This window comes from Heloderma suspectum, chromosome 4 (genome assembly GCF_057233095.1).
Source record: "Heloderma suspectum isolate Gila_16-S chromosome 4, 16-S_ref, whole genome shotgun sequence".
NCBI lineage: Eukaryota > Metazoa > Chordata > Lepidosauria > Squamata > Helodermatidae > Heloderma > Heloderma suspectum.
In genome coordinates this window covers 234,869,792-234,896,269 of record NC_139461.1, presented here as the reverse complement: position 1 = coordinate 234,896,269, position 26,478 = coordinate 234,869,792, and the positions used below count along the sequence as shown (strand labels likewise).

Genomic DNA, 26,478 nt, shown 5'->3' with positions numbered 1-26,478 from the left:
GGTCACTTCACTACTCACACCTAATTCCAGATCATTTATGAACAGGTTGCAAAGCATTCGTTCTAATACAGAACCCAGCGGGACCCCACTTTTTAATTCCCTCCATTGGGAGAATTTACCATTTATTCCTACTCTCCGCTTTCTGTTCTTTGTCCAGTTACTGATCCATAAGAGGACCTTTCCTCTTATTCCATGACTGCTGAGTTTGCTCTGGAGTCTTTTGTCAAAAGCCTTTTGGAAGTCCAAGTCAGCTACGGTTTTGCATTATGTCTCAATCTAGAATGTGGACCTCAAAGCCATATAGTAAGATGACTCTGGCTCCTTACAGAAAGATCTCCTTAACCAGCTATATACTGCTGTTAAACTATGCATGCCTAGGAACTTGAAACCTCCCCCATCATCTTTCCAAGCACAAAGATTATAAAAGATATAGTGATGGTGATGGTTATCTGCAAACTTTTTAAATTGTGTTTGCTTTGGGTATGAATATTGCCTTGTACTGTATATACAAATGAACCTGAAGAAGGGTTATTTTTGAAATGGTAATATGTTGCATTTTAAAGGAAAGTTAAATAAACTGTATAAAGTAAAGGTAGCCATGTTGGCCATAAAAGAAAAAAAATCCAAAATCCATATTAGAGTAATACCTTTAGGGAGCAACCTATTCAGATATGCAGTCACCTCCAAACTTGGAGGTGACCACCTATCCGAAGCAGGGCAGGAGAAGCACAGAGGGGATCATTCCCTCCGTGCTTCTCCTGCTCTGCTTTTTTGGCTAGACAGCTGATTGTGGCTGTCTAGCCATGGGAGGAAGAAGGCTGCTGTACAACAGATAGGATGTATTGTACAGGCAGTTATGCCCTCCCCGTCCCAGAATGCCCCCAGCCACTCCCCTTTTCAGTCGCTCCACACTCCTCTTGCAAGCTCAGAGGACAGGGCTGTTCCACGCTGCCTCAGAGCAGAAGTGTGGGGAGGTCAGTTCTCCAGGAACCAACCTCGGAGCGTGGGCTCCGAGGTAGGTTCCCAGCAAACAACATATCTTATGGCTGTCTAGCCGCTGTCTAATGGCCAAAGGATTGCTCCCTCCTTAAGCCAACTTTAAAGGTCACAAAAATGTGCAAGCTTTATCTCTTTGCCACTTAAATAAACTTGCTTATTTTGTACTCTTGAGATTTTGTTTTCCTCCTCCTTCCCCTTTACATGTTTTTTGTAGGGAGAGGACTCTTGTTTTTAACTTAAATACAAACATCCACCAAGTTGAGTCAGTGAGGAATATCATTCAAAAGGAAAATGCCTTAATTTCACATGTGGAGTCATTGCAGACTAATGAACATATTCTACCTAGATACAGAACTGTATATTAATCCAACATAATATACACAGTCCATTCGGTCATAATCCATTCTGGTCTCCCTGCTTAGCTATCAAGTAGACTTAGTATGTATGCATGGATGTATGTATGTCTAAATGTGTTGACCCCCTTCTATTCATACTCTACTTAATCATGGATGTTGGATACCTTCTGGTGAGTTCAATTCTGATTTAAGTATGTGTTAATTTATATTCATCACGATCTTAAATACTTTGAAATACATTTCAATCAAATCATGGTTGTTGTTGTTTTGTTTGTTTTTTAAAAGAATGGAATTTACCTCATTGTAGCCCATATCACTTACCGAAGTGTCTTTCATAGGTCTTTTCTCAATAAAAATATTGGTTTTATAGTACAGTACAAGACATAGATAAATCAGTAGGTTTTGCATCCACATGCTAAACTATTTTGTATACCAAGGGTGCAATCCTATGCATGCTTAGACAGAAAAAAGTCCTACAACTCCCAGCATTCCCCAGCCAGCATGGCTGGCTGGAGGATGCTGGGAGCTGTAGGACTTTTTTCTGTCTAAACATGCATTGAATTGTGCCTTAAATGGCTCTTCCTCAATTTATCCCCCCCCCCGCCGCCGCCCTCAAGTGTATAACGAATGTGCAGAGGAGAGACTGAGACTGGCCCTAGCCCTTTTACATCAGTGTGGAAGGGCTTGTGTAGGCTCCTCCACATCATTGGGAATCTTGGTCTCCCCAGGGTGCCCAACTGCAAAGAAGAACCTATATTGTGTGCACACAGTTGGAAGTACATAGAGCCACCTTAACTCTAATGCTGCATACAGATGTGTGGGATGGGGGGTCAGTGGACACTGTCCTGTTCTCCCTCTGCAATATATGCTGTGGTGGGGAGTTTGTAGAGCTGGCCCTACCATTAGGCAGAATGAATCAGCCACCTTAGAAGGCAAATGTTGGGGGTCAGGGAGGAGCTGGAAGATAGAGTTGGCTGTGCCATTCAGCCTGCCCTTTGCTCCCTAAGCTAGCCGGCACCCCTCAGGTACACAGGAGGACACTGTCCCGTCGCCAGTGTTGAAGTTAGTTTGAAATACTAGTCTGGCCTGGTTCTTTACAAGGAATGTAGGGGCACCATCTTGTCTTTTGCCTCAGGCAGTGAAATATCTTGGGCTGGTCCTGCTGCATACCTCTGGTGCCCATAATTTCACACCTGATCAGCAAGTTCTGTTCCACCTTGGTATAATAATATCCTAAAGTGCATCACTAGACAGTTTGTGTCAGACATTCTGGCTAAAAAGCAGCTGAGAATGTTCTGTTGCCATTAACTGAGCAATAACTGCTTGTCTTATTGCAAAGTCTGGTGATTATGTGTGTGTGTGGACACACACACACATAAAATGTTTTAAAAAATGAAAATTAAGAAACCGGGAAAAGGGTATTTGCAGTGAATCCAGAACAAGATGAGCAGCCACAGACTCATATCTGTCTACCTGTCCCCATACCAGGGATCCAAGAATAGTCCAAACCCAGGCAGGGCAACACATCATCCATGCTCTTTTTAGTTTGCATATCAAGGAAACGTCTCTTGACTCCAGTCAAATCCTGACACATATTCTATATTTCAGGGCTGAAACCAAACAGCCTGATTCAGTTGGCACCCAATTTTTATAACAGCACTAATTAAAAGACACTGTTCCGTTCCCTCCTTCCCTCCTTTATCAGATTGGATGGAGGCTGTTGGTCCACCAGTTGTAGCCCTATTTCTCAGGGCTGAGCTGGGCTGAACACCTGAGCTTTTTTGGGTCAATGTTTTTACAACTTATTTTTAAGAGCAGGAAATGAGGGACAGATAGCAGGGACAAATAAGTCAGGATAAGCTTCCCAGGGCCAGCCCTACCATTAGGCAGAGTAAGGCAGCTGGCTCAGGCAGCTGATGGGTGTGTATGTCATGAAATGGTAGTAAGTTTATTTAATTTATTATTGTATTTTTACTGCCAGGAAGAGGGAGGGGTGCTTGTAGGATTTGTTTTGCCTCAGGTATCAAAATAACTTGACCAGCTTTGGGTACTATGCACATTGACTGTGGCAGGAAGCACCGCTGCTCCACCCCAAACAACAAAATGTCTTAGGCTGGCCCTGGGGAGAGGACAAATCACCCACCCTTAATTAGGAGTGGTATTCCATATGTCCCCTTCCTTTGTTACACTCCACAAGAGCACTGTGGATATTGAGATCTAACCCCTTGTTGGGATTTAATTAACAAAGCACTCTGTACCTCTCAAGACTATTGAGAAGGTTCTCTGCATATGTGGTCAGTTCTTTGTCAGTCAGCTCTTCTCCTCAATCAATACATACAATATCTCTAAACCGAAGTTCCAATTTTCTGAGGGGGAAAAAGCTGTCTTTAGGGACTGTACATCACACACAAACACTTTCCATGCCTTGCTTTAAACTGCATGCTACTGGAGGGGAAAACGTCTTAAGTACCAAGTATAGACATGTACAAAGAGGAACGAGTTAGGAAAAAACTAGGACCCAATTCAGGTGTTACCTGTAGTACCTGATGGTGTTCCACTTCAAATGGCTGGTGAAAAAAAAATATTACCCTGGGTAGCTTGACCCTTTGCAGCAAATGTCCCAGCAAATAATGCAATCCACAAGAACTGAATGTAAGAACTGATGAGATGCATCTTTCATGTTTCTGTTGGTTGGAACTGACCTTTACATTAATTTCCTCCTTTCCACCACAAGAGGGACCTGGAATATAAAACAGGATTAATTAAAATCAACCCTATTTAATTTCACTGCAGGAAATGAAAACAAAGCTGCCACCCACCCACCCACCCTGCCTGAAACACCCAACAAGCTAGGGACTCTGTTAGCCTTTTGTTCTTTTCCAGCTTGACACCAGTCAATCATGGAGAACAGAAAATGTGGAAGTGTTCAGGGTTTTCAAACAAATCAGGAGAAAAAATGTAATAAAGTTTATAGAGTTCACTTGGCCTCCTTGGCCACTAATATGTTAAAAGGACTCATTATATAATTATTATAGATACAAACAGTGCTGTGTTGCTTGTGGATGAGTATTTCCCTTGACATTACTCCCTCCTTCACTTTTATTATTATGAGCTGCCTTGAGCAATAAAACTAAATACATACATAAATTAATTTGATCCCACAGTCCTTATCCTAAAAGAGAATTTATATAACACCTTAAAAGTAAGGCTGCAGGCTTTAATATATTTAATTGGCAGACTAATAAATGAAAGCAGTGGGTTTCAAATGTCCTACCCTCAGTTAATCCCCATTCACACTGATTTGTTTGCAGAATAATCCTTGTGTATCTGCATTAGAATCCCTGCATGTTGCAGAGGATTCTGGGGTTATTTCTAGGGGACACTCATCATTCATTGGGAGTCCTGGCCAGGCCCACTGGGCCACTTACCATGCGGCGTTCCCTTGCAACTCTGCATAGTCCGGGGGAGGGGGTGACACAGAAGCTCTGCACACCAGTGGAGGCTGGTGGCTTTGATATTGGTGGGCTGTGAATCCATTCTGGGTTTCAGTCAGAACCTGCCAGAACTCTAAAGAATCTATCCAAGGTGCTGCACCTATTCTGGGGATAGGGTTAAGCACCTTTATAGCTCCTTTAGAGTTCTGGCTTGTACTGACTGAAACCCAGAATAGATTCACAGCCCCACCGAACTTAGAGCAACCAGCCTCCAATGCTGCACAGACACAAAAATATATCCCAGAGTTGTTCTTTTCAGCTTCATCTTTCATGGGTCCCATAGATTTGGAGAAATGATGTCATTTAACATGTGGTCTGATTTCAAAGTGGTGGCCCTAATGCAAAATGGTGGCTAAAAATGTGCCCACCTCCACTTCTGAGGCCAGTATCTCATGTTGATAGACAACCTTGGAAAAAAAACTGAACAAAAGCCGAGGTCTATGAGCATATTTTAATAGCACAGAAGTGGAATATATAGGTACTGGCAACGTTTAAAGTTGTAAATCATAGGAAAATTTATCTTGTTTCAGTCAAAGACACATATGAAATGGAAATTCTTTTAATTCACCAAAATATTATTCTACTTGATGAGTTGAGCAACTAATCCTCACCTCTGGTGTTATGGACTACTGACTGACAACTGTCTTGTTCCACAGTGTGAGACAGACTAATAGTGCAGAGATTCCATTGGTTGGAAGGAGCTTGATCAGTGAAAAGAATAATCTGCTACTTATCCCAGGCACCAGTGTAGGTTGGTGGCTCCAGTGCCAGTGGGGTGAACCCACTCCAGGTTTCAATCACCTTGGACAGCTCCTTTAGAGTTCTGACTGGTTCTGACTGAAAGCCAAAATGGATCCATGGCCCCACTGACATCGGAGCCACCAGCCTCCACTGACTGGCACCCTCTGCCACCTACCCTCTGTCTCAGTTAATACCACTTCCAGTGGTGATTCTCTGTTGAGTGAGCTTAGCATTTGGGGAGGGGAGTATTTCCGTTTCTGGACCACACTTCTCTCACAAGCATAATGAGAACAACGCAGTTTATTGTTGCAATTTTTTTGTAACGGGCACCAAAAACACCACAGTCACAAGAACATATGCTTAGTTCTCCCTTCACAATATTACATGTCAGTGCTGAAAATGTGTATTTGTTAAAAATGAGAACCTAGCCTCACACTGTAAAAATAATGTTCACTTGTTTCATCAAATCTCTCCCTACTTGCTTCCATAATGGCATGTATTCTATATTTGTACAGCAGTCTACAGAAACAGAGCTGGGGGGGGAGTAACTTTGGTGGAGATCAGTCAGGAGGTGGGGCTTGTGGATCTCATTAAGGACTCTCCTACTTTCCCCCCTCTAACTGAAGAACCACCCAATTGCTCCCCCAACAGGATTTGTACCCTTGTATTGGAGAAGTCCATGCATTTGTTATACATAACTCCTCCCAGGCAACCTGTCTTGATGTTTGGCAATACTTTCCTTCCTTCCCTTTGTTTTGATCAGTTGAAAAGGAGATTATTTGTTGTCTCTGCATGGGTGAGTGGCATCAGGAGATCCAAACGATGGTCTGCAAGAAGTCCTGGAGCCTTGCAGTGGCTGGAGCATGCTGTTTGCATCAGAGCAGCTGACACTGCTGAGAGTTTTGCAGGATCCTTGTGTCTTGCAGTTGGGTTTGTGATGGGATAGGATGGCATCATGGAGATGTCACCCCATCACCGAGCATGGATGACTTGCTCTATGCATGCTACTCTGTGATGGGGTGTGCATATCCATAGTTGCCATTGCAAGCTTCAGCTATTAGGTGGTATAGAAATGTAATAAATAAATAAATAAAACAGATGCTGGGGGGATAGGATCCCAACTACATTACGCTGATACTAAGCCGGTTGCTGACATGGCAGGACCATTGGTTTGCTCTGTAAATAGAGCTGATTCCACCCTGCACAGTCTTTAAATGGGGTTAGGTTCATAACTTTGCACCATCTTAATTAATTCCTTATGTACACCTATAAACAAGGCTGTATAGGTTGCAGATGCCAAGGTATAAAGAAATATATTATGTCACGTCCGTAGAGGTAGAAGGTGCCCTTTAGACATTCTCCCAGTCACATGGAAACCACTTATCCATGAGTAGCTCCTGTACAGCTGGAAAAATGTTTAAATGATGCAACCATTTGGATGACAGCCAGTCGGGTTCGACCCACAACCACAAGATTGGAACATTAAAATATTCTCCCAGAAGCGTGGGAGAAACAGCTCCCACGGGACTGGGAGTGTGTCTAAAGAATGAATGAAAGAATGTTTTTACTGAAGAGGTCAGTTATTTGATCCTTGATTATTGGTTAGCTTGAAGTAGGTATAATATTTTCATGTAATAGGTAGCAACCTGAATAAACTACTTTTTTTGGAAGCTTCTTTTTTAGGGTACAATCCTATGCATGTTTAGACAGAAAGAAGTCCTCTGACTCCCAGCATTCCCCAGCCAGCATGGAAAATGCTGGGAATTGTAGGACTTTTTTTCTATCTGAGCATGCACAGGATTGGGCCTCTAAAGTTAATAACTTAGCACCAATTTGTATATTTCTTCTAGTGGTGCAAAAGGTAGCTGGGTGAGTGTGCATACATGTGTCATTTAGGTCAGGAAAACAGCACCATGGGAAAAGGTTGAATCCACCACTACACCAAAGCACTGATAAGATCCAGTCATAGATTTCCTGCATCTTATATAGTTTGGCCCTTTCAGTCTAAATTAGACTGACAGTAGTACTCTGAAAGCAGTAGCTTGATGACAGACAGACAGGGAGGTGGGTGGATTTGGGAAGGCAGCAACAGAAAACAATGCAAAAGCTTGGTTTAGACTTTGAAAAGCAGTTCGTGTTTTGCAGTAACTAAAGAGAAAAGATAGACTAGTCCTCTTAGTGTAAGCAGAAAAGTAATGAGAACCTCTAAAGATGACCTCAATTCACAGGCAAATTGGTATGGGAACAGATGTCCTTAAGGCAGCTGTGTCCGAAACCGTATTGGTCTTTAGAGATTCCTGTTTCTTGGATATAATTTGGAGGTGCACTAAGTGGGGTTTATGCAGAGCTGCATCATCTGAAAGAGTTCATTGTGCAATGGGTCTGCACTCGGGATTCTGAAGACTGCCAAAAGCATGGTGACCTCCATGAGTCCATAACTGGGATCCTTTGGATTTCCAGATAACCCAGTTTAAGATTTTAAGGGCGCAATCCTATGGCCGCTAGACAGTGGTAGATGGCCATAGGATTGGTTGGTTCCCAGAGACCTGCCTCCCCACCCCCTCCCCCTTGTAAGAGCAGTGCAGAGCTGGGGGAAAGGGGGCATTCCCAGGGGCGGGGAGTGCGGAAGTGCCGGTGCGACACTTCCTATGTGTTGTCTGGCCTCCCCACCCCGCATTCCGATGTCCCATGGCTAGACAGCTGAAATTGGCCATCTGTCTGCGAATGCAGGGTGGCTGGATTGTGGAGGAGATGATCCCCTCCATGATCCTCCCCCATACATTGGATAGGCGGTCACCTCCAAGTTCGGAGGCGGCCACATCTCCGCATAGGATTGCTTCCTAAACCTTAACATCTATGGATGCTTCAGCCAAAGTTAACTCCCACATGCTAAAATTAACAGCAAAGAACAGGCCAGTCCACAAGGATGACACATGCAGCGCAAACCTGAGTTCAACCATCTGGGCAACTGAATTAAGCATTACCATCATGCTTTCTCCCCTTCCTCCCTCTCAATCCCTTTCCTTGTGTCTTGTGTCTTTTTAGATTGTGAGCCTGAGGGCAAGGACTGTCTGATTGCTGATTTCTGTGAGCCACTCTAGGAGTCTTTTCCCTGAAGAGTGGGATATAAATGCTTTGAATATATAAACAAACCAGGACTCTAGACATGCGTATGATTGCCATTAGCACTCTCATTCACTGTTTTGTGCAGGCAGAAAAGTTTCCATTTCAGGGTTTGAACATAGATTCCCTTCCCCTGCCCCTGCCATACCCTATGGGTATGGGGGAAATGCCTACAAACGGGAGTTTTAAAAAACATGCTTAGTTTTGGCTGGAGCTTGCTCGTAATCAGACTTGGCATCAGCAGCTGGCACCTTTGGGCAGCTACCTAAAGACCAGGGCCCCAGCAGGGCCCACTAGACCTGGCCCCTGCCTTGGCCCCTGTGCTGGATGGGTGGGTTTGGGAAGCCATTAAAAATGCCACAGTGCCCCAGAGTGACTCTGCATCAGGTGCTCTATGGTACTGAGCAAAATTTAAAATGGTGGCTTACCAATCCCCCACTGCAGCTTCCAGATAAACCCCCAGCTGTGGGCAAAGCACCGATGGGGCGGGGGGGGGGGGCTCACCACATGGCACTTTGCCAAGGGCCTTCTTAATCATGTAGATGGTCATGACCATGACAGAGGCTGGCAGCAAGCTCATTACTTGCTGAGGAAATATTTTGTTCTGTTAACCTGCAGGTGACAATTCTAATAGGTACTTTATTTTTGCATTTGTGTCCTGTCCTTCCTTTCATGATTAGAACAGGATCTATAGGATTCCAATCTTCTATCAAGTTAGCAGCCAGCCCAAGACCCCTTAGCTTCAGAGAGAGAACTACATCAAGTGCCTTTATACCATTCTGAGGACACTTTTATGAACATAGGAAGCTCCTTTATGCTGAGTCATCCAGCCCAGTATTGTCGACATTAGCTGGCAGCAGCTTTCCAGTGTTTCAGGCAGGATTCTTTCCTAGCCCTACCTGGAGATGCTAGGGACTGAAGTTGGGGGACTTCTGCTTGCAAAACAGGTGGTCTACCACTGAACCATGGCCCTTTGTCACCTGTCAGCCAATAACCAAGTTCTTCCATCACATACTGCATTTGTACACCTATGCATTTAGTGGGGAGAGCCAGGAATCCCTGTGTGAGGAATTACCAGCCCTCATAGAAGAAAATATTGAGAAATTAGGGTTTCCCATCAGAACCACGAGTGAAACTTTATTTCTGCTACCTTCTAATTATTTAACCAGTGTTCCTCACTGTGACAGATGTCCTATATTTGTTTTAAAGATGTTTCTGCTGCCTTGTAAAATCTCACCTGCTCATTCCTCACCTGCTCAGTTTTCAGCACTTGAGAAGGCATGCCAAATGCGAGAGAGCCTTTGTAGTTAAGTTCACTTTAAAGTTCTGTTTATTAGAACTTATTCTGAGGTAATGAAACTAGGTCCTGGGATGTTTAAAATGTTCATAAGATTTTAGTGAACTGCCTTTTTAACCAGAACAAGGAATCTGTGTGGTTTTAATAGGGAAAGAACAGTAATAATGTTAATGCTACCTTTTGAGTGTTTCAAGGTGCAATCCTGTACTTTAGATCCATTGGCTGAGGGGCTTTGGGATTTGGTGGAAGCCCCTCTATGTCAGCAGAATTCAAGATACACTGGTGGAATGGTTGAAATGGGGCAGTCATGGGTGGGATGTGGGTGGCACACCTGTGCCCCTTCAATCCTTGGCCATACCCCCATCAATGATGGATCTTTACGCAGGTCCCAGACTTGGTGCTAGAAATTTCTCTCCCACTGAAATTTGAAGGAGAGGCCCATCCCACAGTCTCCTGCCCCACTGACATCTCCACGACAGAGCATAGAAGATGGTGTAACTCAGCACAACATAGCACATCACCTCCAGTATGTAAATCCCAGACGAGGAGACTGCAGCTCAGATGAGAGATGGAGTGCTATGGAGCTGTATCTCTCTGGCCTTATGTTGTGCACATGTAGGGCTCACAATAGGGGACTTTGATGATCGGAAACTATGTAGAAAGGGACTCTGCACAAAACAGCCTCTCTCCAGAACACTCACAGGGACTTGAGCACGTTGCTAACATTTCTCTGCTCTTAACATCTGCCTGCCACCCCCTTTGCTATACCAACAGCTACCTCAGCTTGGGACTCCAGACAGAAATACCCAACACCCTATACCCAGGTCCATTCTAACAGCGGGGGGGGGGGAGGGCAGGACAGAGCACCCCACACAGGTAAGCAAAGGAAGGAGGACCATATGCTGTAATGTATAACAATTCCAACTGTCTCCTCCAACCCCCTTTGCTACTATGTCTTGTCTGAACCACATTACTCCAACGCACTCCCACCAACCTCTAACAACAGAAAGTAGCATCTCCCACAGTCAGAGAGGCACTCATCCACACTTGCAGGTAAGCTGTCTGTTGGCAGAGGCCAGGCACTTTGTTCCAACCATTGCCACAAACATTCATGTGTACTTTTGCCTTGCAGCTCAGATACATGGTGCAGAACAAGCTGTCCTTGAACAAGTAGAGTTCCACTACAACCCCCAAAGGAGAAGGGGCACATATATGCACAGTCACTGCAGTCTCCCACCCCCTCATGTGTGGCGGTGAAGCTGAGGCATGAGCGCTGGCTGACTGCTCAGGTAGTACCACCCGCTTCTCTCTCTCACCCCCTCACAAACACCTAATGTGCATCCAGGTCCAGTGTTATGTTCCGGTCAGAAGCAGGAGCCCATGGGGCTTGAGGCAGTGCCTAGGAGAGCTCCTAGTGAGCAAGGTGCTCCAACAAGGCCGTTTATGCTTCAGTCCACAAGTCCTTTCTCAGACTCCACCCTTTCTCACAAAACATAAGCCTTAAAAGGGAGACTGCTCTGGCCTGAAGCCTAGCACTCCACCGTCGTTCCAAGAGCTCATCCCAATTGCGCTGCTGGCCTTTGAGCACCAGCTTTGTGGACTGTGGAACTCTTAGATAAGGGTGTGCTGGCCCAGTGCTGGAGCTAGTCTTGGCCACAGTTGGTGGCCCAGGCTTGAGGGGTTCTAGCTCAGGGCTTTCCAGCATCTCCGGCTTGGGGGGGTCTCTGTTTCCACAGTGGTGCTCAGGCTGGTGCTTCCTCTTTTGGCGCCATTGTTTTCTCAACCTCTGAGTCCATGTCCAGGTCACTGCTGGACTCCAGGGTCATGACATCCAAAGACTATGTGTTCCAGTGCTGACCATTGCTTGTGGTTTTCTTGCTGTGCTTCCCTTTGCATTTTAAACTCACTTAAATCACTATAACTACAGGAATAAAATGGACTTTCCTTCTGCATTTGCTGCACTCTGGGCAGTCATTTGAGGGTCCCCTGGGCTTTGGTTTGCAGGTCCAGTCCTAGCTGCGTCACTGTTCATGGTGTTGTTGACCTGCTTGCTCCAGGCAGGCTCCTGTACCCACGCAAGCTCCATGACAGACAACTATGCAACTGAAGGTGTTCCCAACATAGAACTGGTGCCATCAGGGACACTGTATGTGCTGCCCTGCTGTCTGTAGAGCTGAAATGCTGTCCAAGGCACAGGAGCCATTCTGGAGTGACTGGCTGGAAACCCTGCATGTGTCTCTTTCCCTTTCAGGATATTCTCCATCCTGGATGATGACCAATACAAGTGTTGACTTTTGTCACATGTATTGTTTCTTTGTTGCTAGACAATGGTGGATAGGGATCCCTAACCCACCCCCTGGTATGGACTGGCTCCATCTGGCCTCAGGATGGGACTGTAAGAGGGGAGGGGAAAAGGGCTTGATGGGCACAGGGCCAGCAGCCCCTCTTCTCTCTGCTCGTTCAGGCTCCCTGGACTGTCATGGGGCAGGCCTCTCAGGTTGCGCAAGTAGGATGGGGGTGCTGCTGCCAGGGTGTACGAGGCAGATAGCTGGGGTGGGGACAGAAGGAGGAACAATGGGAAGGAGGGGCAGAGATGATGAGAGGGAGGAATCCCATTTAGGCCTGCTGGGATGCTATCGGGCAAAATGAAAGGGGTAGCGTGGTCACAGGGCTTGCCACTGGGTGGAGGAGGGCCAAACTGGCTGGTCGGTCCATGCAGCAGCCAAGCTATTGGTCCATGCGGCACTCCTGCAGAGTAGCTTAGGTGTGCCTAAGGGCGCAATCCTATGCATTGCAGATAGGTGGCCACCTCTGAACTCAGAGGTGATCACCGGTCCAATGCAGGGCAGGAGAAGCATGGAGGGGATCGTTCCCTCCGCACTCCTCCTGCCCTGCATTTTAGGCTAGACAGCCGCTTTCGGCTGTCTAGCCGCAGGAGGGCAGAGCGGTGGAGGAGGCTGCTGTATGACACACAGGATGTGTCGTACAGGCATTTCTGCCCTCCCTGCCCCGGAATGCCCCCTGGAACGCCGTTTCGGCCGCTCCATGCTCCTCTTGCGAGTGCGGAGCACGGGACTTCTCCACGCTGCCTGCAAGGCAGCACGGAAGAGGGGGAAGGTCGGTTCCTGGAAAACAAGATATCCTATGGCCGTCTAGCTGCTGACTAGCGCCATAGGATTGCTCCCTAAATGTGGTTGGCCCTCTCTCTTTTCTAGTGTGGGCTTCCACCCTAGATTTGAACCAGGAACCCCTAAGCATGTAATATCTGAGCTGTTCCACCAGAACAGGGCTCCTCCTGCATTCCCTTTGTTCTTTGCATTGACAAGAACATTAACTCTAGTAAGCTTTTGCTAGTGCAAGTGTGCTTATGCACACAGCCACGTCCTCTAGAAGGGCCGTGCCTCCCACCCAATAATTGTATAGTATTTTGTGGCATGTTCTCCTCTGTTTATCATAATTCTTGGGCCAGTTTGTGAATTGGCAGGTTAGAATGGCATAGTACTGTTTTCCCTTTTGCCTGCTGCTGCACAGAATTTACTATTACATATCTTTGTGATGCAGTATAGTGCATATCCCTTCATAATCTGAGAATTTAACCTTAGGGGTTTGCCGGCATCACAGGAATATTTTCTCTGTAGCATTCTAATTTCATGTGAAAGGAAATAGTAATGTTCAAAATCTCTATTGCCCTCTGAGGTTATTTGTGATTATCAAAACTAAGTGGAAATGTATCATTTACTTTTATAACATGGTAGTACAATGGTCCATATGGTTCTTAGCTACAAAGTTCAGTCACTCACCTGTCCCCTTCTCTCTTTTCCTTTCTCTATATTTGCTGTTGGGCTCTATGCCTGTGCATTGTCCAAGGCAGTGGATAGTGTGTGTGTGTGTGTGTGTGTGTGGCATGTGTGTGCTTTGACTGAAAGAAAATGACTGAGCTTGCACAGGATATGGTAGGAGTTAGTCATGTCTATTCACTGACCCAGTCAGTCCCAACACTGATCTTGGTCTGAGGAGTGCATGCAAACCAACTGAAGCAAGTTCTTCTCTTGAATGAATCATAGGCCTAAGGATGTTAGAATGCTGTTTGTTGTACACATGATTTTGCTTACTGACGCATACTTTGGGCACTTTCTACCAGGGCATGGAAAATAATTTGTCTGGAACCCAACCCAAAGGAGAGTTAGGAATGCCTAAACCAATTTTGCTTCAGTAGTCTCAGGCATGTCTAACTCTGCATGTAATCAGGTTGCAAATAGTCGTGCGTGTAAATTGTAATCATCCAGGTATGTGCTTAGCTAACATGCAGTAGCATATCTACACATTATAACAAAAGCAACACACTTTCCTTTGTGTTGATTTTTGTGCAAATGAATTGTGTTGTTTTTTGTAAAGCATTACTTAATTTCTTCAAGAAGGCACACTATAGAGTTGGTGGATATCTATGCAGGTGTCATGGGCATTTATGGTGCAGTGGGGGTGTTTGGAATAGGACCTTGGATGATCTGAAGGTAGAAGATCTGTGGAACTGGATTTGTTCTTTGCTGTTCTGTGGAGACAGAGGCTACGGTTGTTTGTTTTGTGAGGTTCTGTTTACAAAATTGCAGGATGGGTGTCTTGTGCATCTAGAAAGCTAAAGATATGAGGGCTCTACGACTTTCCTTTTCTTTGAGATGTCCCTTCTGAGGTCTTGCTGTGTTACTGTTGGCCATATGTATTCTTATTTTTTAGGGCTGTGAAAAGCTACGGGGATAATTCTATGCAATTCAAGCATGTGATGTGAGTGGAGTGTGATGCAGACTGTATGACAAGAGGCGAATGGGCTTACTTTCCAGTGCTTAATTTCTAAAAGATGCACGGGGGGGGGGGGGGAGGCAGCCTCGGCTCAAGCCTGCCTAGCAGCCATGCCAACTACACTTGAAGCCATCCTTTAATCCTAGGTATGAGGGGAGGCCTGATAAGGCAGTGGCGAGATAAAGACATCCTACTGGTCTTCAGAAGCACTTGCTCGCTTCTCCTGTTCCAGGACGCAGCCCTACAAGGAGAACTCGGAGCAGATTCCGAAGCAGGGCCCTTGCGCAAAGTAGTTCGCGTGAACGCTGCGAAGTGTGCGCAGCAATCTGGCTCGACAGGGTCCTTGCCACAAACAAAACCATGAATTCCCTTAGCAGAAAAGAACAACACGAAGGTGGTTGTTCTCTACAGAAGGTGCACGCAGTAATTTTGTTAATGGTGAAATAAATCCCCGTCGGATTAAGGACGTGAAACGGGGGGGGGGGGACAACAGGGGAATGTCTGGACAGAGAGTCTACTCCCCCCCGCCCCAATCCTGCTGGCACCTAGGCAGGTCGAAGCCAGGGGAGGTCGATCGTTCTTTTGGGGTGCAACGTTCCGGAGGAGAGCCGCTCCTTGCATGGGGAGGGGCCCCGTGACACATAAGCCACCCTCCCCCGCGGGTCTCTAGGGGGCTGCCCACGCCGTGGTGCCCGTCCGCCCTCTCTCCCTCCCCTTCTCCGCCGCAGTCTCCTCCCTCCACCCCCATCCCCCGCTCTCCCAGGCAGGCAGGCAGGCAGGCGCGGGCGCGCGGGCAGGCACGGGCTGCGGCTCAGTGGGTCGGACGCAGCCATGGCGGAGGGAGGCGAGGGAGAGGAGCTGCTCCGGCCGCCACTGCCCGCCGCGGGGTCGCCGGGCCCAAAGCGCCTGTGCTCGCGGGTGGTGGGCGCGGCGCTGCCCCGCTCAGGGGGCTGCCCGGGGGGCCCCGTCGGAGCGGCCGGGGCGGGCGGCGGCGCGGGCGCCGGGCGCGGCGCCGGGGGCGGCAGCGCCGGGGCGCGCGGCTGCTGCCCTCCGGCCGGGGCGGGCCGGGGCCCTGGCTGTGGGCCGGAGGGGCCGCTGCTGACGCTGCTGCAGCCCGAGTCGCTGCTGGACGCCGCGGCCAAGCGGGTGGCGGGCAGCTGGGCCTTCGAGCGGGTGGAGGGCCGCTTCCAGCGCATCCCGGAGCCGGTGCAGCGCCGCATCGTCTACTGGAGCTTCCCCCGCAGCGAGCGCCAGATCTGCATGTACTCCAGCTTCCAGCCCGGGCGCCCCGGAGGCAACGGCGCGTCCGGAGGCGGCGCAGGAGCCGCGGGCCACGCGGCGGGCATCGGGGCCGGCGGCGAGGACAGTTCGGCGACAGCCACTGGCCCCGCCGCCCCCTCGGGGGCGCCCGGCACTGCCCCTCTGCTGGCCCCGGGCGCCCCAGCCAGCGCCGCCGCCACCGAGGGGCTCCCCTTCCGCAGAGGCATCCGCCTGCTAGAGACCGGCGCCGTGGATAACGTGCTGCAAGTGGGTGAGTGGTGCCAGCGACCTCGGCGGCCCAGAGACCGCCCCTTCTGCCTGCCGCGCGTCCCGCGGCTTCGCTCTCGACCGGCGCTCTGCGCTTGCTTAGCCTCCCCCGTTCTCTCCCTTCCTTTTCTCCTTCCTCCCCTCTCTCCTAACCCTAATCCCCCTGGTCTGCCTCTTCCCACTCTTCTCGTGCATCCGCTCCCGGCTGCTTCTCGTCACTCTTCTGTTTTTTCCGTCCTCTTTGCCTTCTCGGGTTGTCCTCCAATTCCCCTCCTTCCTGTCAAATTCCATTCCTACCCCCCCCCCGGTTGAATAATGCCCCCTTTTCTCTTCGTCTCTCTTTTCACCTTTACTCTCTCCGCCTTCGACCTTCTTTTCTTCCTCCTGCTCCTCCCCGTTCCCCCTCTTTTCACCTATTCTCTCTCCCGGCCCCGTCCTTATCTCTGCTGTTGATTATGTGCTTTAAGACCATGGAATCCCCCCACCCCCCGCGCGCGTTCAACACACGCACCACAATCGTAGCCTTTTGTCTGGTCTATTTGCTATTTGGCAGTATTTCCCACCAGGGCGAGGTCGGGGGAGGGAATGGCAGGGTGTCCCTTTTCACAAACGCCAGCTCTATTTGGTGGTGCCTTGAGAAAGGAGCAAGCTTTTATCCCTGTAATTCTCTTTGTAAAGGAGAGTGTTGCTAATGGGTGGGAGGGAGATGTTGGGGGTGAAGTTTGCAAAAGGATTAGGGCAGCTGCCAGAGACCTGGTCTGGTTTGAAAAATAATAAATTCGTATCAAAATGCCTTCCATAGCAGCATCACTTGCTTGCAAAACCCCTCTTCTCTCCCCCTACCCCCAAGTGATACTGAGGTTGCCAAAAGGCCAGATGAGGATAAGAAGGAGAACGCCACATGGGAAGGTCTTGCCCTGTAGGGGAAAAGGTGTTATATATATATATATATATATATATATATATATATATATATAATGCTTCACCACACACTCTGGCTTCTTGACTTTGGAAAACTGTGGTGTGTGTATTGCTTTTTAAAGGAAAGAAAATACTACCTTCTACTTGGATACTTGTACATCTCATTGAATGCAGCAAATTAGATTATTTAGGAGAAAACAAGAAGTGTTTAACTTTGATGCCTTCATATTTAGAGCTTTATTCCACCCCATGTAGTGTATGAGTATACACATAATGTGTGTATTGCTGCATAGCATTGTCTTGATTTCATTGGAAACTGAAAATGGAAATGAGGTCCTTGACTTTATTGACATTCAACACAAGGTTCATTATTACTAGCCTTGTCAGGGGACTTGTGAGTGAGTGACAAAGGTTGTTTTCCTCCCATCGTTACCCTTGAAATCTGCTTTTAAATGTTGCATAAAATAATCTGTTTTACACTGTTAGTGGAATTGAATAAAATGAGTGTTCCCATTAAATTGGCATTCTGGTATAATTTGATTTGCAAATGTGAAATGTAAATTCAGCTTGTGCTGAGGCCTATCACCAGGCATATGAAGTATTGTTGGAGTCTCCCCCCATTTTAAAAATAGTTCAGTCTTACAGTGTATATCCTTGGCTATTCTTTCCCTAATAGAAAAAAGAAGAGATGCAATGATACAATCCAATATTAATCCAAATTGAAAGATGTTCAGATCTTTAAAAAAATCACAGCCCCTTTCAACAACAACAAAAGCCTTCTGGAATATTTACTTAATTCTTAAACCATAATTAAATTATATGCTGTTTTTTCTTACGAAGGGTTTTTGGATAAATTAATAGGTTCAAAGCCTTCTTTAACTAAGAACTGGAAAAGCAACATGAAACATTGTTATAAGAAGAGAAATAGGTCTAACGATTCTCTATATAAAATATTTTGTTGACTACAGAGGTTATACAACAATTCCATTTGATATATATTTCAACAAGAAAAAGCAGTTTATTAAACTTGTTAACAAAATAGTATGAAATTAGCAGTAGATTTTTAAGTGGGTGACTCAGTACCTTGTGAATGTTGTGACTGGAGAACTCAGGGCTGATTCTGTATAATTAATTCATCAGGACGGAACATTTTTTAGACTTCTCATTACTATGGCAATAATACAAGTCCAACATTATGAATAACTAATTATAAGGAATATACTCCTTAATATTTCTTGCATTAGGAGTCTACAAACTTCAATAAATTGTTTTGTACTTTATTATCAATATTTCCTGCAGCAGTTGGAAAGTGTCTCCTCAAAAGATGCCTATTCTTAAAATACTTGGGGAGAAAGTAGAATTTTTTAAAATTACACAGATGAGTTTCAGTGAAATGGTGAAGGAAGGGAAGCTGTAGGTATGCAAAGCTATATTATTAATGCAACAATTAACAGTTTCAGAGTAGACCAGGCTTTCTTATGGTTATATAGAAGGTATGAACATTTGTGTGTCTTTGCTATATCATGGTACCATGACTAGGTGAAGCAGTCTTGTGGGACTTGCAGTTAGCAACATGACACCTAATTTGATCAGATACCATGTTACATAAATGCAAATTTTAGTTGCAAACTGATACTTGTTCAGCTTTAATATTTCTGGGTGTGTGTTTTTTAAGATCACCAGTGTTTGGGGGTGGGGGGAGTGGATTTTTCTTGTTGAACTACATATCATGGAAATGTTCTGTAATGCAGGGATGGCAACCTCTGCCGTCAATGACAATAAGGAGAGGTTGTCAGCTTTCATTGATGCTCTCCCCCACTGCTTTTAAAGTTTGCCAGCCATAGATAAATTCATAACAGGGCTGAGGAATGAGATGAAAGACTGCTGATTTAGCAGGAGAAGGAGTTAGTACACATTTGCATAATACTGTAAGCCCCTTCCTAGAGAGGAGCTGAAAGAGAATTTAAATAAAACAAAATGCTCTGAAGTGATGAATGTTTATCTCGTGCAGATGGTGCACATAATGCTTTCCATATCTGTACTAGTAACCACATTTATTAATGTATAAGGTAGGGTAAGCCTAACCAACAAAGAGGTTTGTTGGTCTTGGAAGCATTTGCATTGAAATTGGAGCTTTTGATGCTAGGATATATGAAAGCCTTTATATTTTAAGGGCGAAAAAAAGACCCTGGCCATAATAGTTGTTAATTTATCATAAAGGCCACCTGTAATTCTGTATGTCTGTATGTTCATAATATGATACTATCCAGTCAATGTGTTCTTTGATGCCTGTTCATGTCCAGTAAAATTGAATGCAAAATTAATATTCAGTAGAAATTTCAAACATATATGTTTGTGGATATTTGTTCTGAAGTTGTCATAAACAGTAGAGGTGGCCTGGACAAAAGGTTTTTGTATTTAACCTTTTGCAGCTTGCCATTCTAGAGATGTGAGCCATGTGTATCGTCTATGGTCAATTAATAATTCTTCCATGCTTAGTCAAACTTAAGCCTGATCTCACTAGGGTCATTAAATTGATTTTTCAGTTTTAGAAAGCTGTTCAACACAATCATCTTTATCTTTTAAATAAATTGCTGTTCATGTAATAATACATACTTACCTTTGTATGGCAGTGATGGTAGGGTTTAGAAATTACTAGACAGATACCAAAAGCTTAAAGGCATAGAGAATCTTGGGACTTAACACGAAGTGTACTGTCTACTGGGATCTGCAAAAGATTCAAACTCTTTAATGGTGGGAGTTAATTCTTAACAAATTAATTTGTGTAAATATTTATCAATAAAAGTTTACATGGGGAGTATTTTCCTCTGAGAAAATGTTGTTTAAGGATGTTGATAATTAACTGTTATCCAACATTTAAAAAAAAGTGCCTAGTTTTCACTTCTAATGTAATGGAGTTTGTCCTTGAGTTGTCACGTTTGCATACTCAAAAGCGTCTCAGTTTTAGATGGGAATATTTATTGCTTTTTATGATTACAGTAGAATCTCAGGCAAGGAAAGGTACCTTTAAACACTGGTAGCCATATACTTTGAACTGTATAATGTAGAACATACAACCAGGAAACCTGAAATTCACTGCATTGTGTATCTTGCTGTGCTGGAGCTCTTACAGAGAAGGTTATGTGTATTGCAGTGGAGGTGTGCACTTCAGCCATATATATATATATAAGGATAATTTATCAGTGCAGCCATGAAGAAGAGTTAAAACTACACTGGATTGGATCCTGACTAAGGCTGCAATCCTATACACATTCACCTGGGAGTAAGTCCCACTGAACACTATGGGACATACTTCTGTGTAGACATGCATAGGGTTGTGCTGTCAGTTAATTGAACTTGGATCCTATTGATTGCAGTGGGAGTTACGTTCAGCTAACTTAGTGTGGATCCAACCCATTGCAATTTACTGTATAACCACTCTAATAGTGCAACCCTCATTACTGCTTACCTGGGAGTAAACCCCATTGAACACAGTGGAATTTCTGAATAAACATGTTTAGGATCATGTTGTAAATGTGCTTTTGGTCTCCTTTATAACTTCACAACTCTCCTAATATGGTGCTTCAGGCAGTTTTGCATGGATCACCTCGAATCTCATGCTGGGAATAAACATTATTATCCTGCTGGGAACATATCTACAAGCAGCTTCTGGATTTGCAGTGGATGGGGATTTTCTGCCTTGTTTTGACCAACTATAAATATGGTTAAAAAACAAACTAACACACAAGGAATTATGTGCACAATTGCTTGTATTCATCAGCTTCATTCTGAAATATGGGATGTGTAAAGTCTATAGATGAATCTAGTTCTGTTGAGCACCCAGAACACTGTTATATGCCCAAACTGAAAATTTTGAAAATGGTTCAGAGGAAAATTCAGGTTTTGCCTGGCACAGAAGAGTTCACATATGATTTTTAGCCAATCAGGGCATGGGATGTCCTGTGACATGGCACAGAAAGGTGGACTGAGACACATCTCACAGCCTCCATGTGAACAGCACCAACATGATGACTTCTTCATGCAGCAGTTGTAACTTTTAGTGCCTCTTGGTATTTCACCGCCACATTGGCAGCTACTAGGAATGTGCAGTGCAACTGTAGATAGTGTTACAGCTGATATGTGGAGAAGCTGCCACACAGATGCTATTTACAGTGGCTATTACCTGTAAAATGGTCCTAAACTCAGCATTTGTTAGGCTTTTCAGGGTGGTTGGCTAGGTAAAGTCTCCCCCTCAGGATTCTAGACCTGCGGGAGCCAGTACTTCAGATAGCCTGATGCACAACATGTAAGCTATAACATAGTATTTGGTTTAATGTGTTTTAAAGGGTAATTTATTGCTCTACTTTATTCTCAGGCTGGAGACACTCATTCCACTTTCACCACCGATAAACAGGTTTTGTACGTTTTGCTATTATTTTAAAAATCTCCCAAACCTATTTGACCAGAGGTGATAGTGGGGCAAAAGAAATAGATGTGCACAGTCTGGAAAATAAAGCACCTCTCAAACCAGTTTCAACTCTGAACATTATTGTCTGTCTCCAGAGTCCTAACCTGCCCTGATATTCCTGGGTATGTATTTGCGATGAAAACATAGTCTTTGACTTAAGCTACTGTGAATGCTTAGATGCAATTGCAAAAGAGGACAGGGCTTCTGCACCTTTAATAGTTGTGCAGTTGAAGGAATTTCAGCAGATGCAGTTGTCATGCAAGCGACACCTCCTGAAATTCTCTTTTCTGTGCAACTATTAAAGGTGCACTTGTCCCCTTCTGCATCTGGCTGTCCTAATTTTGAATAGAGCCACAACTCCCTAGTGATGGAGCAACTGTAGCAATGTTGCAATCATGGGATTTATTTCTGGTTAGGTGCAACTTTGTCTGTATTTCTACCAGCTAGCATTGTACATTCTAATGTCCTCTGGAGTTGATTGATTTAAATCAAGCCAATTTCAGGCTGCAATCCTAAACATACTTTCTATGGAGTAAACCCCAACTGAACACAGTGAAACTTACTTCTGAGTAAACATTCACCAATTTAAAAGACTGATAAAGATAAATTATTCATAAATTAAATAATCATTCCCTTTTGTAATTTTGTATTTCCTAAACTGCCATGCATACCAATTGGTTTCCATAACAGTTTGTTTGTTTGTTTGTTTGTTTGTTTATTTATTTATTTACGTATACTACTTTTAAACCTCATAGAGAGCAATCCTATGGCTGCTAGACAGTGGCTAGACGGCCATAGGCTATCTGGTTTTCCGGGAACCAACCTTGGAACCTGCACTCTGAGGTCGGTTCCCAGATGTCAAGGGCTCCTTGGAGGCCTCTCAGTCTAATCCAGTAGCCAAGTCCAGACACAGACAAAGGAATTCCTTTCAAAGCTTTATTCTTCTTTTACAACTTAACAACTATACTGATTGCAACTAGATCTGAGCAGCACAGTACCTATGCCCTACATTGGAACAGTTGGTCCCCATTTGAAAGGGAATTACTGGCAGACCCCTGAACTTAAGGACTAGGGAGAGTCCCTCCCCTTTTCCCTTGGATCCTCTGGGCGCAGCCGTTGTTTGCGCGCCAACCTGGCATTACGCCTCCTTTCCGCGCCCTCCATCTGGTGCCGCTCTCTGCGTCTGCGTCTGCATCGCGCATCCACCAAGTCTGCTATCTGTGTCTGGTCACTCCCTGGACTGCTAACTAAACTAGGAATGCTGGTGGGAGGAATCTCCGTCAGCTGTTGGTCCTGGGAAAGAGGAGTGCGCTCCTCTCCCAGGAGCGACTGCTCTTCCTCAGAATCAGAACTATTCTGGGATTCTATGGGCTCAGTGTCCACCCTGACACCGGAGAACTGACCTCCCCCCACTTCTGCGCTGCCTCGGGGGAAGTATGGAAGAGCCCCATCCTCCACACTCACAACAGGAGTGTGGAGTGGCCGAAAAGGGGCATTCCAGGGGGCGTTCTGGGGCGGGGAGGGTGGAAATGCCTGTACAACACATCCCATGTGTTGTACAGCAGCCTCCTCCCTGCTCAGCCCTCCTGCAGCTAGACAGCCACAATTGGCTGTCTAGCCAAAAAAGCAGGGCAGGAGGAGCGTAGAGGGAACAATCCCCTCCGTGCTCCTGCCCTGCACTGGATAAGCAGTTGCCTCCGAGTTCAGAGGCAGCTGCCTATCTGAATAGGATTGCGCCCTTAATATCCTAAGATCTGTAAGCACTTCACAGGATGCACACACACACACTCACACACACACAATACTGTATAAAACCAATATACAAATAGTGAAAGAACAAGAAAAACAATAAATACATAAAAACATTACAACAAGCCAATCATAAAATGGAGCAGTGTCATAATCCCTTACAACTCATGGCAAAGCCTGGGTAAACAAATGTGTCTTCAAGAGGTGTTTAAAGCTTGACACTTTCTCCCTCTCAAACAACATGTGGGAGGGTGATCCAGAGGGTGGGTGCCACTACCAAGAAGGCCCGCTTATGTGATCTTACCTGGTGACACTCTGTTGGTCCTTTGAACGACCAGTAAGGCCTCCTTGGAAGATTTCAGAGGTCAAGTAGGTGTATATAGGGGAAGGCAGTCAGCTAGGGAACTTGGTCCTGAGCTATTTAGGGCTTTGTATGTTGTTCAGTCGTTCAGTCGTGTCCGACTCTTCGTGACCCCATGGACCATAGCACGCCAGGCCTTCCTGTCCTGTGCTCTCTCCCGGAGCGTGCTCAAGTTCATATTCATTGCATCCGTGATGCTATCTAGCCATCTCATCCTCTGCCGTCCCCTTCTCCTTTTGCCTTCAGTCTTTCCCAGCATCAGGGTCTTTTCCAGGGAGTTTTCTCTTCGCATTAGGTGGCCAAAATATTGGAGCTTCAGCTTCAGTATCTGTCCTTCCAATGAGCACTCAGGGTTGATTTCCTTTAGGATGGACTGATTTGACCTCCTTGCAGTCCAGGGCACTCGTAAGAGTCTTCTCCAGCACCACAGTTCGAAAGCATCAATTCTTCGGCGCTCAGCCTTCCTTATAGTCCAGCTCTCACAGCCATACATTACTACTGGGAAAACCATAGCTTTGATTAGACGGACCTTTGTCGGCAAGGTGATGTCTCTGCTTCTTACTATGCTGTCTAGGTTGGCCATAGCTTTCCTCCCAAGGAGCAAGCGTCTTTTAATTTCATGGCTACAGTCACCGTCTGCGGTGATCTTGGAGCCCAAGAAAGTAAAATCTGTCACTGCTTCCATTTCTTCCCCTTCTATATGCCAGGAAGTGATGGGGCCAGATGCCATGATCTTCGTTTTTTTAATGTTGAGTTTCAAACCAGCTTTTGCACTCTCCTCTTTCACCCTCAACAAGAGGCTCTTGAGATCCTCTTCGCTTTCTGCCATTAGGGTGGTATCGTCTGCATATCGGAGGTTGTTGATAATTCTCCCAGCAATCTTAATTCCGACCTCTGATTCATCCAACCCGGCATTTCTCATGATGTACTCTGCATATAAGTTAAATAAGCAGGGTGACAATATGCAGCCTTGTCGTACTCCTTTCCCAATTTTGAACCAATCGGTTGTTCCATGTCTGGTTCTGACTGTTGCTTCTTGACCCTCGTACAGGTTTCTCAGGAGACAGGTAAGGTGGTCTGGTACTCCCATCACTTTAAGAATTTGCCACCGTTTGTTGTGATCCACACAATCAAAGGCTTTAGCGTAGTCAATGAAGCAGAAATAGACGTTTTTCTGGAATTCTCTTGCTTTCTCCATGATGCAGCGAATGTTGGCGATTTGATCTCTAGTTCCTCTGCCTCTTCTAAACCCAGCTTGTACTTCCGGTAGTTCTCGGTTCACATGCTGCTGAAGCCTAGCTTGTAGGATTTTGAGCATCACCTTGCTGACATGTGAAATGAGCGCAATTGTGCGGTAGTTTGAACACTCTTTGGCGTTGCCCTTCTTTGGAATTGGAATATAAACTGACCTTTTCCAGTCTTGTGGCCACTGTTGAGTGTTCCAGATTTGTTGGCATATTGAATGCAGCACTTTAACAGCATCATCTTTTAGGATTTTAAATAGCTCGGCTGGAATACTGTCATCTCCGCTAGCTTTGTTGTTACTAATGCTTCCTAAGGCCCACTTGACTTCACTCTCTAGGATGTCCGGCTCAAGTTCAGTGACAGCACTATCATGGCTATCAGGGACATTCAGATCTTTCCTGTATAGTTCTTCTGTGTATTCTTGCCACCTCTTCTTAATCTCATCTGCTTCTGTTAGGTCCCTGCCTTCTTTGTCCTTTATCATGCCCGTCTTTGCACAAAACGTTCCCTTGAGATCTCCAATTTTCTTGAAGAGATCTCTAGTCTTTCCCATTCTGTTGTTTTCCTCGATTGCTTTGCATTGTTCATTTAAGAAGGCCTTCTTGTCTCTCCTTGCTATTCTCTGGAACTCTGCATTCAGTTGGGTATATCTTCCCCTTTCTCCCTTGCTTTTCGCTTCCCTTCTTTCCTCAGCTACTTGTAAAGCCTCATCAGACAGCCACTTTGCTTTCTTGCATTTCTTTTTCTTTGGGATGGATTTTGTTGCTGCCTCCTGAACAATGTTACGGACCTCCGTCCATAGTTCCTCAGGCACTCTGTCTATCAGGTCTAATCCCTGAAATCTATTCCTCACCTCCACTGTATATTCATCAGGGATATGATTTAGGTCATACCTGAACGGTTTAGTGGTTTTCCCGACGTTCTTCAATTTAAGCCGAAATTTTGCAAGAAGCAGCTCATGATCTGAGCCACAGTCAGCTCCAGGTCTTGTTTTGACTGACTGTATGGAGCTTCTCCATCTTTGGCTGCAAAGGACATAATCAATCTGATTTCGATATTGACCATCTGGTGATGTCCATGTGTAGAGTCGCCTCTTGTGCTGTTGGAAAAGAGTGTTTGCTATGATCAGCATGTTCTCTTGGCAAAACTCTATTAGCTTTTGTCCTGCTTCATTTTGTACACCAAGGCCATGCCTGCCTGTTATCCCGGTGATTTCTTGACTTCCTACTTTAGCATTCCAATCCCCTATGATGAAGAGGACATCTTTTTTTGGTGTTAGTTCTAGAAGGTGTTGTAGGTCTTCATAGAACCGATCAACCTCAGCTTCTTCGGCCTCAGTGGTTGGGGCATAGACTTGAATTACTGTGATGTTGAATGGTTTGCCTTGGATTCGTACTGAGATC

General features: G+C 45.5%; 1 protein-coding gene across 3 annotated transcripts in view; it reads left to right on the top strand.

The window, feature by feature from the left end:
• Positions 1-15,635: 15,635 nt before the first annotated feature.
• ZSWIM5 (zinc finger SWIM-type containing 5) overlaps positions 15,636-26,478 on the top strand; it is a 196,868-nt gene continuing 186,025 nt past the window's right edge. The window contains exons 1-2 of one of the 3 annotated variants that reach the window (XM_084852659.1): positions 15,636-15,744; positions 15,778-16,335. In XM_084852659.1, the coding sequence (XP_084708785.1) occupies positions 15,636-15,744; positions 15,778-16,335 (667 nt within the window). Of the gene's footprint in view, positions 16,336-26,478 lie in introns of all 3 variants that reach the window. The other 2 variants (XM_084852660.1, XM_084852658.1) reach the window with 2 other exon arrangements.